The 19,872-nt window shown below is 38.2% G+C and overlaps 2 protein-coding genes across 2 annotated transcripts in view; one reads left to right on the plus strand and one right to left on the minus strand.

Annotated features, from left to right (window-relative positions):
- LOC137005697 (gastrula zinc finger protein XlCGF57.1-like) overlaps positions 1 to 19,872 on the minus strand; it is a 661,382-nt gene that overhangs the window by 542,671 nt on the left and 98,839 nt on the right. Inside the window, exon 7 of the mRNA XM_067366463.1 lies at positions 9,362 to 10,075. Within this exon, the coding sequence (XP_067222564.1) occupies positions 9,362 to 10,075 (714 nt within the window). The remainder of the gene's footprint in view (positions 1 to 9,361; positions 10,076 to 19,872) is intronic.
- LOC137005779 (gastrula zinc finger protein XlCGF57.1-like) overlaps positions 1 to 19,872 on the plus strand; it is a 576,742-nt gene that overhangs the window by 71,528 nt on the left and 485,342 nt on the right. The window lies entirely within an intron of this gene.

Raw genomic sequence — 19,872 nt, forward strand, 5'->3', positions numbered from 1 at the left:
GACTTTCTCTGGATGCCCACTGATAATGTCACTGTCACTCATGTCAGGGCTTTATATGTTTTTCACACTAGTTATTGGTCTCACCTTTGTCGCGTGGTCTTATCCAAAAGCAACGAGTTATTCTCGGGACCAGCAGATCCAGCAGTACGCGTAAGTCCTCAGTTGTTGCCCATTCAGCGTATTTTCTGATTGCACTGATTAATAGAGGTTCATCATCTCCTGTAAGAAACACATGCTCAGTGTTCAGTAAAACACCATCAGTGAACTGTAGTAAATAAGTCATCAGTGAACTGTGCTTAAAAAGCAGACTCACGTCTTTCTTCGACGAGCAGTGTGTCTCCAAAGTCCATCAGCTTTACATGCAGGGTATTTTTGTGGACAAGGATGTTTCTCATATGCGTGTGACGATAAACACCTCGACTCATGCAGTGATGAAGAGCAACAATGAGCCTCTGAATGATGAGTTTCACCTCGGTTTCTATCAGGCCACTTCTGTTTCGCTCAACATACTCAAACAGGTTGATGTAGGAACGTGGATACTCCATAATCAAGATGTCTTGATCTTCCATGACAAAGTGATCATATAATTGTACGACATGCTTGCTAGTTGGAGGCTTTTGCACCATCAACATTGCAGCTGCCTCTTGACTTAAAGGGTAGGAATACCCAGGCTAAAGAAAAGAGATTGACAAAAGATTAGTTAACTCCTTACTGATCTCAAATCTCCTAAATAAAGGCTCGATACACTTCATTTTCCACTCTAGGGCTGCCGAAGATGAAAGCAATGCACTTTACAACTGATGTTTCAATGATAGCTTATACTGTCTACATACAAACGTATCAATTACCAAATTAGAATTTAATAAAACATTTTATGAAGAATAAAGTCTTTTCAACTCACCAATTCCACTAGTTTCTCAGACCGGTTCTTCTTAATAAATTTGATGAACACCTGAAAAATTAAGACATTTTTGTAAAGTGATTTATTCTTGTTTGTGTACATGGTAATCTAATCAAAACTGTAAACACTGATGTTTTCATCAGGACTGAAAGAGTAAAGACAGAAATATACAGAACATATGAATATATATGTGTATACAGAAAGGGAAACATACTAGTTTGTGATCGGAGTAGCGAAATCCTATATGATTACTGACACCAGGTCTCGACTTCAGTTTCTTTGCCACATAATAAAGAGATTCAAAGGATCCTGAAAAATGCACAACAACATGTTAATATACAGCATGAGAATGAACTCCAGCAGCATCTGCTTGTGACGAAATACACCTGTGCAGATCAGCAGAAGACGAGGAAAAATGAAAACTAAACCCAGAAGCATCAGGCTGACATAGACATGAATCAGAGTGGTAATATCTGGAGACTCACGGTCTGTTGGCTCAGACTCCAGCGGATTTGTGCCCGTCGGATCCACGCCGGATGTGTGTGGAAGCTCCTGCGATGGATCCTCAGGCACAAAAGCACACACTTGGGTTTCTTTCTGGGTTTGGAAGGATCCTTTTATCGACTTCCACGCTCTCCGGAGGCCAGCAAAGAGTTTCCTCCATTGTGTGCGCTTTTCTGCAAACAATCAGAGTGAGAAAGAGCGGTAACACTTTACTTAAGGGGTGTGCATAAGACTGACACGACACATGTCATGAATATGAAGGAGGTTTTATGCATGTTTATGACAACTGTCATTAAGTGTCATTCGCTTAATTATGTCATTTTTAATGCAAAGATGACATTGTTTGAGATGTCCGAGTTATGACAACTTGACATAAACCAATACATCATAACCTGTCAGTGTCTTTGTCATGACAACTTGACATCATTTAGCTTTATGGGTTAACATTGCATTAAACTGTCATGTGGTTGGTTTTGACATTGGCTGTCATGAGGCCATTATAATAGGCCTATTTACTGTTTGTAAACATTCGGGATGCGTGCGCATCATGGTTGCAGAAAACCCGGGAGTGATTACCAGTACGACTAGAGAGTTACGACGAAGCGGTTCAAAGTAGTTAAGATTTAGAAACATTATAGAATATTTTGATTTGTTATTTTTTTTAAAAATGTTGTCGACATATCACAGCAGCTTCACCCAGCGATAAGCACTGTTATTTCAAAAAAATTAACATTACCGAGTGGGATAACGTACAGCTTACGGATCCGTTTGCCATAGCACCTTGTCAGTGGTTAAATGACGAAACGAAATGGCCAAGCATCCAGTGGCCAGAGATATATATTTACCTGATTGTGTATACTCAGGAGAAGCTAAAAGCGCATAAGTCTCTTGACGTGTACAACTTTGTTTTTTGTTTTGTTTGTCACGAATTAAAAGAATAAAAAGTTAATTTCGAGTTTATATCTCACAATTCTGACTTTTATTTCTCGCAAATCTGAGTTTATATCACAAAGAAAAACAATTGTGAGATCTCGTTTCTGTCTTTTCTGAATTGCAATTTATCCCGCAATTCTGACTTTTTCCCCCCAGAATTGTGAAATAAACTCACAATTGCGAGTAATAAAGTCCGAACTGGGAGTAATAAACACGCAAATGCAAGAAAAAAGTCAGAATTGTGAAATTAAAATAGACTGTTTAAAAGTTATCTATGTGAAATGTTATAGGTTTAAATATTATTTCAATGCTGTAACTGCTATGTATGTATGTCCTCTGAACTGCATATGTGAATATTATGTAGACTTACTGTTTACATCAAATTCCTGCTTTAATAGTAGACTAATCCTTGCAGGTGTCATCAGTCCAGTCTGTGAAACGTCTCCGTTTAGCTTCAAATGACGTTTTCTACGATGGTTTTCTTTAAAAATGAAGACTATATTTTTTTGCATTCCGATTCCAACATCCAGAGGCACAACAAAACATTTTTCTCTTATTCTGCGGATTTTGCACATTTTCCTCCAATTGCTACCGCTATTTTTCTGCAACCACTATGCGCGCGCAGCTGCAAGTGACGTCATTGTGACGTCTATAGTGTCATGAATATGTATCTTGAGCTCAAGTACAGTGGTACAAACTGAACTTGTCATTAAAATGTCATTAAGTGACAATACTCTGACAAATAATTTTATAACAGCGTCATGAATATTTTTCATTTCATGTTTTTTTGTTTTTGTTTTTTTTAAGTTTCCACCAACAGAAGGTCAGATAATAGACAATTTCACATTTCGCAAAAAAGATGACAGTGTTATAAAATAATGGTAACACTTTATTTTAGGGTCTTTTAACGTTGCTTATTACTATTAGCATTCATATGGCTAAAATATTGGCTATTTATGAGCACTTATAAAGCACATATTAATGTCTTATTCTGCATGATCTTATTCTACATTCTTAATCCTACCCAATACCCAAACCTAACAATTAACTATAATAAGCAGTAAATTAAGAGTTTATTGAGGGAAAAGTCATAGTTAATCGTTTATATATGTGTTCCCTATACTGAAGTGTTACCAAAATAATGTAATGTAATGTTAACCCATAAAGCTAAGTAGTTTTTTAAGTTTGATAATTACTCTGCTATGTCATGTTTATGACAGGTTATGATGTTTTGCTAATGTCAAGTTGTCATAACTCGGACATCTCAAACAATGTCATCTTTGCATTAAAAATGACATAATTGAGCGAATGACACTTAATGACAGTTGTCATAAACATGCATAAAACCTCCTTCATATTCATGACATGTGTCGTGTCAGTTTTATGCACCCCTTCAAGTAAAGTGTTACCGAAAGAGCTTTATTACCAGGTATGTTTACACATGTGAGACAGAATGACAGTGACAAGACACAGATAATAAAATAGAAGAAGTAAACAGGAAATAACAACATGCAAAAAATATATTTAAAAAAAAATACACGATATACAAAAAAAGATAGTACATGTATTAATGTTGATTAGAAACATTGTTTTTATCAGCACAGATTTCACATCGAAGTCCCAGTGTAATCATCCTAATTGTGTGTACCATAAAGGGCACTAAACTAATGCCAGTTTTTCCCCAAATTGGTTATTAATCTGTGTGCACTCATGACATACTGAGAAAGCAAGAGGGAATGAGAATAAATAAAGGTGTGCGTTTGTGTGTTGTGAAGTCAAATGTGTTTGTGTGTGTATGGGTGTGAGATTGGTAAAGAGAAATCTGATTGGCTAGTTTAGTTTTTAGTAATTAGCACTTTTTCCACACACTAAAAAAATACAGATCTTTTGGTGGTCTTTCAGGTGAGGAACCAGCAGAAGACGAGGAAAAATGAAAACTAAACCCAGAAGCATCAGGCTGACATAGACATGAATCAGAGTGGTAATATCTGGAGACTCACGGTCTGTTGGCTCAGACTCCCGCGGATCTGTGCCTGTCGGATCCACTCTGGATGTGTGTGGAAGCTCCTGTGATGGATCCTCAGGCACAAAAGCACACACTTGGGTTTCTTCCTGGGTTTGGAAGGATCCTTTTATCGACTTCCACGCTCTCCGGAGGCCAGCAAAGAGTTTCCTCCCTTGTGTGCGCTTTTCTGCAAACAATCAGAGTGAGAAAGAGCTTTATTGCCAGGTATGTTTACACATGAGAGACAGAATGACAGTGACAAGACACAGATAATAAAATTGAAGAAGTCAACAGGAAATAACAACACACAAAAAATATATATTTTAAAAATACACAACAGACAGTATATGAATGAATGTTGATTAGAAACATTGTTTTTATCAGCACAGATTACAGCTACATGATTCACGAGTAAAACTGTCCTAATGCAGCGAGTTCATGTGAATAATTAGCAGCTTTTCATTGTTTCTGAACACAGCAAATTTCCAACAACACTTGAAAAGTTAAAAACACAGTGCTGATGCTGTTACATAGAAGTCTCAAAGTAATTGTGTCCTGCGGGTTATTTTTGATATATAATGTCATTTTTGATTCATTAAGGTTGTCAGTTACCTGTTGAATCGTCCTCCCAGGCGACTCTAGGGACAGCCGGTGGTCGAGGCGCCTCTGTCGGGAGCTGTTGGCAGCTGCTACTGCAGGGCTTTCTGTCAGCCGGCTTCACAGCGCCACCCAGCGGCTCAACTTGAGCGTCCTCGATCGAGCCAAAGCTGCTGCAGCTTTCCAGCTCCAGTGGAAAGTTGGCAAACATAGTGTCCAATGTGACAGTCGTCAGATGCTCCATCTCAACGATCTGTGAACACTGTATTTGCCTGTTGGTTCTAGCGGTAGACTTGTAACACTCAGTACTACAGATCGATCGCCAGTGACCATCGAGCAGCTTCAAACTCCGACAAAGAGCTGAATTTCAACTGACTCGATTTACGAAGCGGCCGCGCGCACTGTGACGTCACAACAACGCGTTCCACGATTCCAAGCGGTCTGACGAAGGAGCGGGGCACAATTTCATTGGTTTAGAATTCAGCAAATCTTATTGGCTTAGACGCTTCGAGCCTGAGCGTAAACATTCCTTAATGTACGATTTTGTGAATGATTTGGCCATAAACAGAAATATTAAGTGCTAACTATGACTGTATCTTATTATCTGTTTAGCCAATAGATTCTAAGTAAAATATTAATGTTTCATTGTACTTAAGAGACAGAATAGATGAAGTTATTATTTACAAACGAACGCTTACAATTAATTGGTAGAGTTATTAAAAGTACACTTAGTAAGAGTAGGATTTCTAGATGGACAATGTGCTCCATGATATAAAAGCTAGTTAACCCTTAGAACGTGGATGTAGAATACTGATAATTCTATAAAGAATTTAAAAAAAAAAAAAAATTTTCCAATGAAACAGACAGCAGAAAAACTATAATTTACAATTACAAATATACTTTGTTTTAAAGAGCACAAACCCCTGTTTAAGTGTCAAACATTTACCTCTCATTGTTTAGATACTCCCCATTAAAAACAATGAAAAAGAAAACTATACCATCATCACGACTAACAGCTAGACACCTATAGTCTCGTTGTGAAATAAACACATCATCAGTAATATTACATTATAATAATAACCTGAATTTTTTTTTTTTTTTGAAAAATCAAATTGCATCATTTCAGGTTTTTCTATGAGAAAGGCCGTTACTGCATAAGTGAACTCTGATAGCTACAAGGGCACTGCTAACTACAAAAAAACAAAATAACTTTTGCTGTGCTATTTGACTTTAGCTGACTGAGTGACCAGTGCAGTAGGTGACAGTCTGACTTTATAATAACGACGTCTTATAATATTCATTCATTTAAGCATCATCGTCGTCGTCGTCGCATCATGAGTCCCTCGCTGTTAATCATGTAACTACCCTGCTTACCGCTTCTATTATACTCTCCTGCTTACTCTGTCCCTCATTGGCTTCACTGTCAGACACCTGCTGCTCCTCTGCCTTACAGGTGTCTCCTCCATGTTCTTCTATGTTCACCTGTTTTTGCACGTCAGGTACTGGAAACTGAAGCTACAGTAACCGCACTAAACATGCCAGTAATTTTTGCACGTTGAGGCATCAACCTCTAAATTTTTAGATTTTTTTGCCCGCAACTTCTCCGCACCCCCCTTGCACTTGCGCTTTTGTTTCTCCATCCTCCTAATCCACAGATGTTCTGGTGAAACAGAGGGGACGGGCTGGAGTCTGTTAAGAGATGTGATTGGGCCAGACCAGTGTCAGTATGGAAAATGAACCAATGGGCCACTGTCCCTGCTTTATGGGCCGGTCGTTGGCCAATTTTATGTTTATTAAAAAAAATCATATATAGCGGCCCCGCCCTCAAGTGCGTCGGCCCACCGGGCATTTGCCCGGTATGCCAGATTACCAGTCCAGGCCTGTCGTTAAATCACTGACCAAACTCGGAGCACTTCACCAGCGGTGACTCTCTCCTCGCGTGACATCCTGAGCTCGCGCAGCATCCTGAACGTTCTATAGCCTAACCGTTATATCGCACTTTGTAAAGAAACTGGGCTGGCGGATATCGCGTTTTGTGAAAAAATACATTTTGTAGTAGGCTTAAAATGTACATTTTTAAATCTTATTAATGGCAGCAATTCACACATAGATTAAGGTACATCTGAACAGTGATTTCCAATAATAAAATCCTAATGTCCTTTCGTTTTGCAACGAAACTCTTCAAATATTCTTTGTAAAAATATTTTACAAATTCTTTTTTAAAGCTAAATTTAACAACATTAAATCAACTAAATGAAGTTCTTTAATTATTCAGTATATGTTGAACAAAGTTGTGACCTTCCCATAAACAGACTAAACAGAGAGTTTGAGTAAAATTAAATAAAAACTAAATAAGAATAAACGTAAATAGTTTTAGACCTGGACAAATTTGCTTTGATGAAACAGCCATTACATCTGTTATGTTAAAATTTTACTTTGACAAGCCAAAAACAGTTTTTAAAGTAAATAAGTGACTTCCACTTCTCAAATGTGCTTTTCCTTTTCAAAGTCTGGCAGAAATTATGGGTGGTTCTAAAATATATGGTCACATGACAATAAAATGGCATGGTTGCCAAGAGCTCATCTCACCCCACTCTCCCCTAGTCAATAATAAAGTATATAATATTGTCAGTAAACAAACAGTATAATACAAGATAAGGCAAGGCAATTTTATTTGTATAGCACATTTCATACACAATGGTAATTCAAAGTGCTTTACATAAAGAAGAATAAAAAAATTAGAACAAAGAATAGAAATAACAGTAAAAACAGAGAATTTTGCTATCTGGATGGAAGAGCTAGGAAGTCTTCGGGAGTTTTTTGTTGTTGTTGTTGTCCATCAGAGCAGATCTAAATGGATCTTCCTCACATGACAGGACCGCTGTCTAGCTCTACCTGTTAAGGCACTTCAAACTGATAAACAAAGTTTAAATCTCCCCTTTTGCCAAGGCACCTCTGCTCTTTCCACAGTGACGACTTCTAAAACAGCTCCCCTTTCCAGTGGATTTTCTTTTGGCCCTTAACGTAACCTATAAATCTGAAACTCTTTCCACACTGATCACATGTATGGCTTCTCTCCAGTATGAATTTTCATGTGGTGATAAAGCGTCAATTTATGTGTGAAACTCTTTCACAAACTCTTACAATGATCGTAAAAGGCTTCTCTCCAGTGTGAATATTCATGTCCCCCCTAAGGATTTTTCATGTTTTATAAGTATTAAATAAGTATTTGACACATCAGCATTTTTATCAGTAAGGAGATTTCTAAGTGGGCTATTGACACAAAATTTCCACCAGATGAAGCCATCAAGCCAAATATTGAATTCATACAAAGAAATGAGAACGTGGTGACCGTGCATGTATGGCATGGTGGTTCAGTGCACTGCTTATAGTTTTCTTTGAAACAACAGTACCTGCTGATGCAAGGTCTTCCCGAAGTTCTGCCCGAGTTGTTCTTAGCTCTTGCAGAACTCTCCTGATTATTCTTTGGACTCCTCGGACAGGGATCTTACGTGGAGCACCTGATCGTGGCCGGTTTATGGTGAACTGATGCTCTTTCCATTTCCGGATAATGGCCCCCACAGTGCTCACAGGAACATTCAGCATTCTGGAAATGCGCCTATAACCATTCCCATCAAAATGCTTTTCAATGATAAGATTACGAAGATCTTGAGAGAGTTGTTTGCTTTTACCCATCATGAAGTCTTTCCTGTGTGCCTCCTGGGTAATGAGAAGCCTTTACAGGCCATCAATTAGGACTAAAGCAGCTGATATCAATTAGTACTGATAGGAGGCAAGGTTTCTCACTCAATACTGACAGATTTCAGGTGATATCCTGGCTTTCTATGCCATTTTGTACCTTGTTATCTTCATGGGTTCAGCGTAAACAAGGCTTAGGCCGTGTGTCCAACAAAGCGTTTTTAGCCAGCTGAAAATGCTAGGCGCTCTGCTTAAAATGCCTATCTGTGAGCACTTGAGAGCGCTTCTGCAGTGCAGCATTTTTTTTCCGTTGAGACGCTTTGTTGCTATGATACCGAATATCCGCGGCACTGTTACTTATAACTGATTTTGCAGGTAATTTGTTTCAGACTAAAAATGTTGACACAATGTGGAATTACTTGCTATGTATGTTCGGAGACCAGCAATATTAAATTCTCATCCATTTTGTTCTGTTCTCTGCTTGTTGATGTTGTTGTACAGCAAGACAGTTGGTCGGTGTTGTACTTGTCCTGCCCCTCCTCAACTCTGATTGGACGGCTGGCTAAAAAGTGACAGTAATGAGCGCAGCGTTTTACTCAAAGTTGAACATTCTTCAACTCGAGGCGACCAGTAAAAAAAGCCGAGCTCTCAGCGCTTGAGCGTGAAAAAAACGCTTTGGTGGACACACGGCCTTAAGGCTTCTCTCCAGTGTGAGTTCTCATGTGGTCTTTAAGGTGTCCTTTTCTACTGAAACTCTTTCCACACTGTTGACAGGTGAATGGGTTCTCTCCAGTGTGAGTTCTCATGTGGGATATAAGGTTTCCTTTATGACTGAAACTCTTTCCACACTGTTGACAGGTGAATGGGTTCTCTCCAGTGTGAATTCTCATGTGGGATATAAGGTTTCCTTTATGACTGAAACTCTTTCCACATTGTTGACAGGTGAAGGGTTTCTCTCCAGTGTGAACACGCATGTGGGATATAAGGTTTCCTTTAAGACTGAAACTCTTTCCACACTGTTGGCAGGTGAAGGGTTTCTCTCCAGTGTGAACACTCATGTGGGATATAAGGTTTCCTTTTTGACTGAAACTCTTTCCACAATGTTGACAAGTGAAGGGTTTCTCTCCAGTGTGAACACTCATGTGGGCTGTAAGTTTTCCTTTCTCAATGAAACTCTGTCCACACTCTTGGCAGGTGTATGGCTTTTCTCCAGTGTGAATTCTCATGTGGGTTTCAAGTTTATCTTTTCGACTGAAACTCTTTCCACACTGTTGGCAGGTGTAAGGCTTTTCTCCAGTGTGAATTCTCACGTGGTCTGTAAGGTTTCCTTTTTGTGTATAACTCTTTCCACACTGTTGGCAGGTGAAAGGCTTTTCTCCAGTATGAATTCGCATGTGGACTTTAAGCATGTGTTTACGTATGAAACTCTTTCCACACTGTTGGCAAGTGAAGGGACTCTCTCTAGTGTGAATTCTCAAGTGGACTCGAAGGTTTCTATGTTGATTAAAACTCTTTCCACACTGTTGGCAGGTGAAATAAATTTTAGTTTCTGTCTTTTGAGCTCCTTTTTGTGAGGAACACTGTTTTGATTTTTCTTCAGTCATGAAATTATGTTTTTTCTCTTCTTTTTCATTAAGTTCAAGACTCGCCTCTCCCAGTGCCATTAGGTCTAGGACAAAAATAGACATAAAACAATTTAGACATTTAAAGCATCAAAACCAACAACATGTATGATCTATACCAGGGATTTCAATCTTTAATTGGCTGAGGGCCGTTGCTGTGATTGACACCTGCCATTTTAGGAGGGCCATTTTAACATTCAAGCACAAGGAAGCGCAACATTTCTGAAAAACTACTTTCCTTTGCATTATTTCTAATTTACTTCAAATTTCATTACTAAAATATTTTTGCCATACTTAAAAAATGTAAACAGCACTATCATTGTTACATACAGTATTAGGTTAACAGTTGCAAATATTTTCCCTTACTTTATTTTAGCTTAATTAACATCAAAATCTTGCACTGAACAACACTGTACTTAACAAATGTAATCCCTGAATACATTTGTACACTATTGCATTTCTTGCCAGACACCTGCAGCACTTCTGCTCACACAGCTGAGCCACATTTGCCCTAGATGCCGTTTGAGCATCTGTAACATTTATTGGTAGCATCTGACAAGTTTTGTTGGTTTAAATCAACATTCGCGACTTGCGCGGGTGCTTTTACTATAATTTAGGTAATCACGCTCATAAAAGAATCGTCGCAGTCGCGAAGCACCTGTGATGTGGCGAGCTTGTTTTTCCAGGTGCAGAGCAGGATTTTATTTCTTATCTCCATATAAATATTTCTAATACTAGTAGAGCTAATGCAAGGAGTAGAAAACTATTTTTCTTTTGCTGAAACTTCCTAGTCATCATGGAGAGCGCAGCTAATGGTTGCATAGCAGCAACAAACGCCACGGGAGCGAAAACGCTTTGGAAAGAAGGAGAAAGCGGAGAAAGGAGGCGGCACGGCCACTTATGTGATGCAATATGTGAATGGCCCCTTAATAATAATTTAGCGGGCTGGATTATGTTTTATTTTTAAGTTGCAGGCCGGGTGCCGTGGGGGCCGTAAGTGGCCTGCGGGCCGGCAGATTGAGACTACTGATCTATACCCTATCCTATCCTATCAGGGATGGGCAGCTTTGGTACTGGAGGACCACTCTTTTGCAGAGTTAGGGTGCTTTCACACCTGCCGCATTTAGTTCGGTTGAATCACACTAGAGTTCGTTTCCCCCTTTGGTGCGGTTCGTTTGGGCAGGTGTGAAAGCAGCAATCACACTCAGGTGCGCACCAAAAGCCAAACAAACAAGCATACCGTGACCTGCTTGAAGAGGTGGTCTCGGTACACTTTCAAATGAACTCTGGAGCGGTGAGATGAGAAAGCAATCAGACCCAGTTAACGGTCCAACGAACCAAACAATATCATAATTCATAACGGGAAATGTGATATAAAAAGCCTAATTCTGAGAGTGATCACATTATTTACCATAGTTGAAAACCAACGAGCGCCTCTGTTGTGTAATTTTACGTCTCCGTGCGAGAATGCAGAAGTATAAATGAAAACAGATGCATAGCCTACGGTGCAGAAGCATAAATCAGCCTTTACGATTAAATAATGGGGTTGGGTTCAATTTTGCTGGTGTGTTTGATCAGGGATGGAGCTAAACTCTGCAGAATAGTGTCCCTCCAGGACCAGAGTTGCCCATCCCATCTATAGATCTTACAGGTGCTGGTCATATAATTAGAATATCATCAAAAAGTTGATTTAACTAATTCCATTCAAAAAGGGAAACTTGTATATTATATTCATTCATTACACACAGACTGATATATTTCAAATGTTTATTTATTTTAATTTTCATGATTATAACTGATAACTAAGGAAAATCCCAAATTCAGTTTCTCAGAAAATTAGAATATTACTTAAGACCAATACAAAGAAAGGATTTTTAGAAATCATGGCCAACTGAAAAGTATGAACATGAAAAGTATGAGCATGTACAGTACTCAATACTTAGTTGGGGCTCCTTTTGCCTGAATTACTGCAGCAATGCGGCGTGGCATGGAGTCGATCAGTCTGTGGCACTGCTCAGGTGTTATGAGAGCCCAGGTTGCTCTGATAGTGGCCTTCAGCTCTTCTGCATTGTTGGGTCTGGCATATCGCATCTTCCTCTTCACAATACCCCATATATTTTCTATGGGGTTAAGGTCAGGCGAGTTTGCTGGCCAATTAAAAACAGGGATACCATGGTCCTTAAACCAGGTACTGGTAGCTTTGGCACTGTGTGCAGATGCCAAGTCCTGTTGGAAAATGAAATCTGCATCTCCATAAAGTTGGTCAGCAGCAGGAAGCATGAAGTGCTCTAAAACGTCCTGGTATATGGCTGCGTTGACCTTGGACCTCAGAAAACACAGTGGACCAACACCAGCAGATGACATGGGACCCCAAACCATCACTGACTGTGGAAATTTTACACTAGACCTCAAGCAACGTGGATTGTGTGCCTCTCCTCTCTTCCTCCAGACTCTGGGACCCTGATTTCCAAAGGAAATGCAAAATTTACTTTCATCAGAGAACATAACTTTGGACCACTCAGCAGCAGTCCAGTCCTTTTTGTCTTTAGCCCAGGCGAGACGCTTCTGACGCTGTCTGTTGTTCAAGAGTGGCTTGACACAAGGAATGCGACAGCTGAAACCCATGTCTTGCATACGTCTGTGCGTAGTGGTTCTTGAAGCACTGACTCCAGCTGTCTTCAATATTGAACCTTTTCACAATATTCTAATTTTCTGAGATACTGAATTTGGGATTTTCCTTACTTGTCAGTTATAATCATCAAAATTAAAAGAAATAAACATTTGAAATATATCAGTCTGTGTGTAATGAATTAATATAATATACAAGTTTCACTTTTTGAATGGAATTAGTGAAATAAATCAACTTTTTGATGAAATTCTAATTTTATGACCAGCACCTGTATACTCAATACACCAGTGGTTTTCAAATCTGGTCCAAAGGGACCCAGCACTGCACATTTTGTATGTATGCTTTATTTTTCAAATCTGGTTAAGATCATCAGCTTGTTAGAAGATTGCTGACGATGATGGTGGAATTTGCCAACTACAATTCCTGTTCATTACTAAGGTGAGAACCGGACCCAATATAAACCTAAATATACTCAAGAAAAGTGCTTTACTATTCAATAAGTAATAGAAGATATATCCATTGACATCCATTCAAAAAACAGAGGGGGCGAAGTGTTAGCATTAGCAGTTATGTTTTCTTGGCTAAAGGTTGCAGGCTTGCCTTCCAGTGGTTTTGGATCTACATTTCCTGCAGAGTTCTGCTGCATTCCAGGCAGGTTTTTGAGCCCTTAAGTCACAACTTCAAACCATGACTCACAACTTTGTAGTGTTCAAGGCAAGTCGCGCCAAACTGCCTGAGTGTAAACAAACCAGAATGGTGGACCATACAGGGCTTATGCTTATTTACAATTATTTCTATTGCCAAAGGTGTTTTCTCCTTGCTTATTTGAGAGAAAATGGAGGAGGAAAATGGTGCATAAGGCAAGAGAAGCTGTTATACCTTTTATTTTTATAAAATAAAATTGTATAACATTCTTATTTTACTTAACTGATATCTGTCTGCATAAGGAATCCTAAAACTTTTTTTGAGACTATTAACAATATTGTTTCTCCTGCTACATCTCGTTTCTGTGTTTTCTAGTGATGATTGCAATAATTTTTTGTCTCATTTTGTGGACAAGGTTATGGCTGTTAGGACAGTCATTGCACCATCAGCAAACCTTATATAACCAAACATTATATTTACGGAACAAAGACACTCAATTTTGGACTCATTTTATCCCATTTCCTTGAATGATATTATTAGTTTAGTGATGAAGCCTTTCCAGAGCCCTGTGGATATTTTACCTACATCTCTGTTGATGAAATCCATAACATCTATTGGCCCATGTTTGGTTTCAATTATAAACTTATCTCTTAGACTAGGCCAGGTTTCTAGTTGTTTAAAACAAGCTGTTGTTCAGCCTCTCTTGAAAAAGAGCAATCTTGACACTACATCATTTAACAATTATAGTCCTATTTTGAAACTTCCTTTTATCTCTAAAATCTTAGAAAAAGTTGTGGCAATGCAGTTAAATAATGTTCTGGAGGCCCATAATATCTGTGATAAATTTCAGTCTGGCTTCCGTAAAAACCATTCAACTGGAACGGCCCTCCTTAAGGCCTTTGCACACTGAGTCTGGAATTTTCGTATTTTTTCGTATTCGTAATCCAAAAAATCGTCACGCACAGAGACCTTGCACACGGAGTCCGATGTGTAAAAATTAATGCGTTGCTAAAAAAAAAAAAAAAAAAAAAAATCACAAAAAGTCTTCAAGCAGTGAGCACGATTTAGTTGTCTCCTCTCTTCTTAAAAAGAGAAAAAGAAAGGAAATATTGGGTCCATTCAATTCTGAGATTGCATAGAGAGAAAGGAGAGTTCACCTCATCAAGGAGCTGCGGGATTATCCAGAGCGTTTCAGAGTTTACTTCAGGATGTCAGTGGCTCAGTTTGATGCTTTACTACTAGCACAATCTGTCTTTATATTCTGTATCTTTGTTTGTCATTAAATGCTGCTGTTTTGTGCTATAGAAGATGTGGATCATCTTGTCAGATGGCATTCTGGATTTTTGCGTTTGCGTACGGTGGCTCTGAATTGTCAAAACGTCTCTCAAAATGCGTGCCACGGATGCGAAAAACACAGAAAATCGAACCTGATCCCAATATTTTTTGACGGATGAAAGTTTCGGAGGCAGTGTGCAAACGTGATTGACATATCTTGAGGTCGAATTTATTTTTTAACGTGCGAAAGTTTTGCATGAGAATTTCGGACTCAGTGTGCAAAGGCCTTTAGGGGCCTTTAGTTTCAAATGATATTTTGATGTCTGCTGATTCTGCTGAATGTTCTGTGCTGGTCTTGCTAGATCTTAGCGCAGCGTTTGACACTGTTGACCACTGCACTCTGATTGGTAGACTAAACTCTCTGGTGGGCATCTCTGGACTGGTTTTCTTCTTATCTTTCTGACAGCAGTTTTTCTATATCCATGTCAAGTCAAATTTATTTATGTAGCGCTTTTACAATAGGTAATTGTTCAAAGCAGCTTTACATATTAGAAGCACAGAAAAAAGGGAAGTGGTTAAAAATAAGCTGTACAACCAAGCGTGGTAATATGTAACATATACAAGATGGTGCTACATTAAGCCAATGTCGGCTGACTCCCAGGGGTGGAAAAAAACCCCTAGGAGAAAAACCCAGCGTGCTAGCACTGGGAAAAAAGTCCTAGGAGGGAAAAAACCCCTTGGAAGATATATATAATATATGTAAATGGATATGGAGATCAAAATCTGAATTATACATTTTTATTATAGAGATTAAAAATAGATTATATATAAATATATGTAAGCGGATACGGGGATTAAAAATCTGAATTATAGATGCAGCCAGAACTGGATCTGTAGGCCCATTGTCTCCTGGGCTACGTTGTAGTCAGGTCCAGACACAGGTTCTCCATCTGATCTGGATACGGCCTGGATCCAGCACCCGGCAAACCTCAGGATAAGCAGAGAGACAGATATTAGCGTAGATGCCATTCTTATTCTGATGTACAGGTGTATCTAGTGTTATGGGAAATGTTCTCGGTTCCGGCCGACCTAATTATTGCAGCGTAACAATCCTTTAACGGATTTGAAAAATGTTAATGTATTGATAATGTGTTATGTGTATGCAAGAGCAAAGAGATGTGTTTTTAGTCTAGATTTAAACTGACAGAGTGTGTCTGCTTCCCGAACAATGCTAGGAAGATTGTTCCAGAGTTTAGGTGCTAAATAGGAAAAGGATCTGCCGCCTTCAGTTGATTTTGATATTCTGGGTATTATCAACTGGCCTGAATTCTGAGATCGCAATAAACGTGAAGGACTATAATGCATTAAGAGCTCACTTAGGTACTGGGGAGCTAAACCATTTAGAGCTTTATAAGTAAGTAGCAAGATTTTAAAATCTATACAATGTTTAATAGGGAGCCAATGTAATGTTGACAGAACTGGGCTAATATGGTCATACTTTCTGGTTCTAGTAAGAACTCTAGCTGCCGCATTTTGGACCAGCTGTAGTCTGTTTAAAAGCCGAGCAGAACAACCACCCAGTAGAGCGTTACAATAATCTAGTCTTGAGGTCATGAATGCATGAACCAACTGTTCCACATTTGTCATTGAGAGCATATGTCGTAATTTAGATATATTTTTTAGATGGAAGAAGGCGGTTTTACAGATACTAGAAACATGACTTTCAAATGAAAGATTGGTATCAAAGAGCACACCCAGGTTCCTAACTGAGGACGAATATTTAATGGAGCACCCGTCAAGTGTTAGAGAGTATTCAAGGTTTTTTCGTGAGGAAGTTTTTGGTCTAAAGATTAGGATATCAGTTTTTTCTGAATTTAATAATAAGAAATTTCTTGTCATCCAGTTTTTAATGTCAGCTATGCATTCTGTTAGTTTTGTGAATTTGTAGGTTTCGTCAGGGCGCGAGGAAATATAGAGCTGAGTATCGTCAGTGTAGCAGTGAAAACTAACACCATGCTTCCTAATTATCTCTCCTAAGGGCAGCATGTACAGAGTGAAAAGCAACGGTCCTAGTACTGAGCCTTGTGGTACTCCATATTTAACCTGTGATCGATACGACATCTCTTCATTAACTACTACAGACTGATAACGGTCAGATAAGTACGATTTGAACCATGCCAAAGCAATTCCACTAATGCCAATATAGTTTTCAAGTCTTTTTAAAAGAATGTTATGATCGATAGTGTCAAAAGCAGCACTGAGATCTAATAACACTAATAGAGAAATACAGCCACGATCGGATGATAAGAGTAGATCGTTTGTAACTCTAACGAGAGCAGTCTCAGTACTATGGTATGGTCTAAATCCTGACTGGAAATCTTCACAGATTCCATTTCTTTCTAAAAAGGAACACAGTTGTGTTGAAACTGCCTTTTCTAGTATCTTTGACAGAAAAGGTAGATTCGAGATTGGCCTGTAATTCACTAAATCTCTCGGATCTAGTTGAGGTTTTTTAATAAGAGGTTTAATAATAGCCTGCTTAAAGGTTTTTGGCACGTATCCTAGTGTTAAAGATGAATTAATTATATCAAGAAGTGGACCTACGACCTCTGGAAGCATTTCTTTCAGTAGTTTAGTCGGCATTGGGTCTAACATACATGTTGTTGATTTTGATGATTTGATAAGTTTAGATAATTCTTCCTCTCCTATAGCGGCGAATGATTCTAGTTTTACCTCAGGGACACTACAGTGCACTGTCTGAAGCGGAACTGTAGATGGTTGCATGTTTTTAATTTTCTCTCTAATATTATCAATCTTGCAAGTAAAGAAGTTCATAAAGTCATTACTGCTGTGTTCTATGGAAACGTCAGCAGTTGAATCTCTGTTTCTAGTTAATTTAGCCACTGTGTCAAATAAATACCTAGGATTATGTTTGTTTTCTATTAAGAGATTTGAAAAATAAGTAGATCTAGCATTTCTTATGGCTGTTCTGTACTAAATCATTTTTTCTTTCCACGAAAGGCGAAAAACTTCTAGTTTTGTTTTCTTCCAACTACGTTCAGCTTTTCTAACAGCTTGTTTTAGAGCCCGAGTGTGCTCATCATACCATGGCGTTGGATTAGTTTCCTTAATCTTCTTTAGACGTAAAGGAGCGACTGCATCTAATGTGCTGGAAAAGAGAGAGCCAATAGTTTCTGTTGCAGCACCGAGTTCTTCTAAGTTGTCAGGTATACTAAGGCGATGAAACTGCTCGGGGAAATTATTTATAAAGCAATCTTTAGTGGTAGACGTGATGGTTCTACAATATTTATGGCTGGGTGGTGGTTTTGTAGCCTTGGCTAATTGTATTATACACAAGACTAAATAATGATCTGATATATCATCGCTCTGCTGTAGAATTTCAACAGCATCAATATCAATTCCATGCGACAGTATTAGATCTAGGGTATGATTACGACAATGAGTGGGTCCTGACACGTGTTGTCTAACTCCAATAGAGTTTAAAATGTCTGCAAATGCCAATCCAAATGCGTCTTTATTATTATCTACATGGATATTAAAATCACAAACAACAAGGACTTTATCCGCAGCCAGTACTAACTCTGATAGAAAATCAGCAAATTCTTTGATAAAGTCAGTATGGTGCCCTGGTGGCCTGTATACAGTAGCCAGCACAAATGTCAACTTACATAATGTTACATAAAGCACCATCACTTCAAAGGAATTATATTTGAAAGTCTTTTGAGTGATTCTGAATATATTACTATAAATTACAGCAACACCTCCCCCTTTGCCTTTCTGTCGAGGATTGTGTCGATAATCATAACCTTGAGGACTAGATTCATTTAAAGTAATGTAATCGTCTGGTTTTAGCCAGGTTTCTGTCAAACACAGCAAGTCTAGTTTATTGTCTGTGATAATTTCATTTACAATAAGTGCTTTTGAAGAAATAGATCTAATATTCAGTAACCCAAGCTTTATCATTTGTTTATCTGATTTATTTGTGATTTTCATTTTTTGAATATCCATTAGGTTCTTTCATGTCAAAATCTGTTTCTTTATCCTGTGGTGTGCCACAAGGCTCTGTGCTCGGACCCATGCTTTTTAACCTGTATATGCTTCTTCTTGTCAAGATAATTCGCAGTTTCAAAATAATATCTTATTTTTATGCTGATGACATTAAATTATATATGTATTTTAGTCCTGATAGACTAGACAAACTGTCTCTTTTGCAGGATTGTTTAGTCTCCATTAACAATTGGATGGCAGACAATTTTCTGCAACTTAATACAGATAAAACTGACGTGTTGATTATTGCCCCAGACAACATTACCCCTAAGATTAGGCAGGTTATTTTAACTATTCCCAGAACATGTCTTAAGACAAGAGGTGATCATGCTTTCTGTGCTTCCTTTCAAGTTGAACTATTGGTTCGGTGAAGTCTTTTAAAAAACATCTAGAGACGCATCTTTTTGGACAAGCTTTTAATTAACTACTCAATTTGACTGTACTGATGATACTGTAGAGTATATTTATTTTTGTTTATCTTGTTATTTTTATTGTAAAGCATTTTGTGACCCTCCTCGTCTGTGATAAGTGCTATATAAATAAACTTTACTTACTAATCAAATCTAATTTAATGCTATTTATTGCCAATTTTTTAATGCCTATATATATATATATATATATATATATATATATATATATATATATATATATATATGTCACTAAATGTTGATAGATGATGACTTACAGCAATTAGAAAATTCATCATGTTGTTGTATTAGCAATCTGTCAAGTGTCAGCCCTTTATATTTGTTTGCTTCTATGTTTGCTCACATAATATATTTTAATACAGCCAATTACCCAATAAAATTGTTTATCTGTATATACAGCTATGGAAAAAATTAAGAGACCACTTAACATTGATTTCTGAACTAGGAGTGGTCTCTTAATTTTTTCCATAGCTGTATATTTTTTTGTTTTTGTTGTCAGACAATATGAAATGGTGACTGAAACGCAGCCCATTAAAACTACACGCAGGGCTCGACATTAAGCCTCG

This window comes from Chanodichthys erythropterus, chromosome 3, assembly GCF_024489055.1.
Source record: "Chanodichthys erythropterus isolate Z2021 chromosome 3, ASM2448905v1, whole genome shotgun sequence".
In the NCBI taxonomy this organism is placed as follows: Eukaryota; Metazoa; Chordata; class Actinopteri; order Cypriniformes; family Xenocyprididae; genus Chanodichthys; species Chanodichthys erythropterus.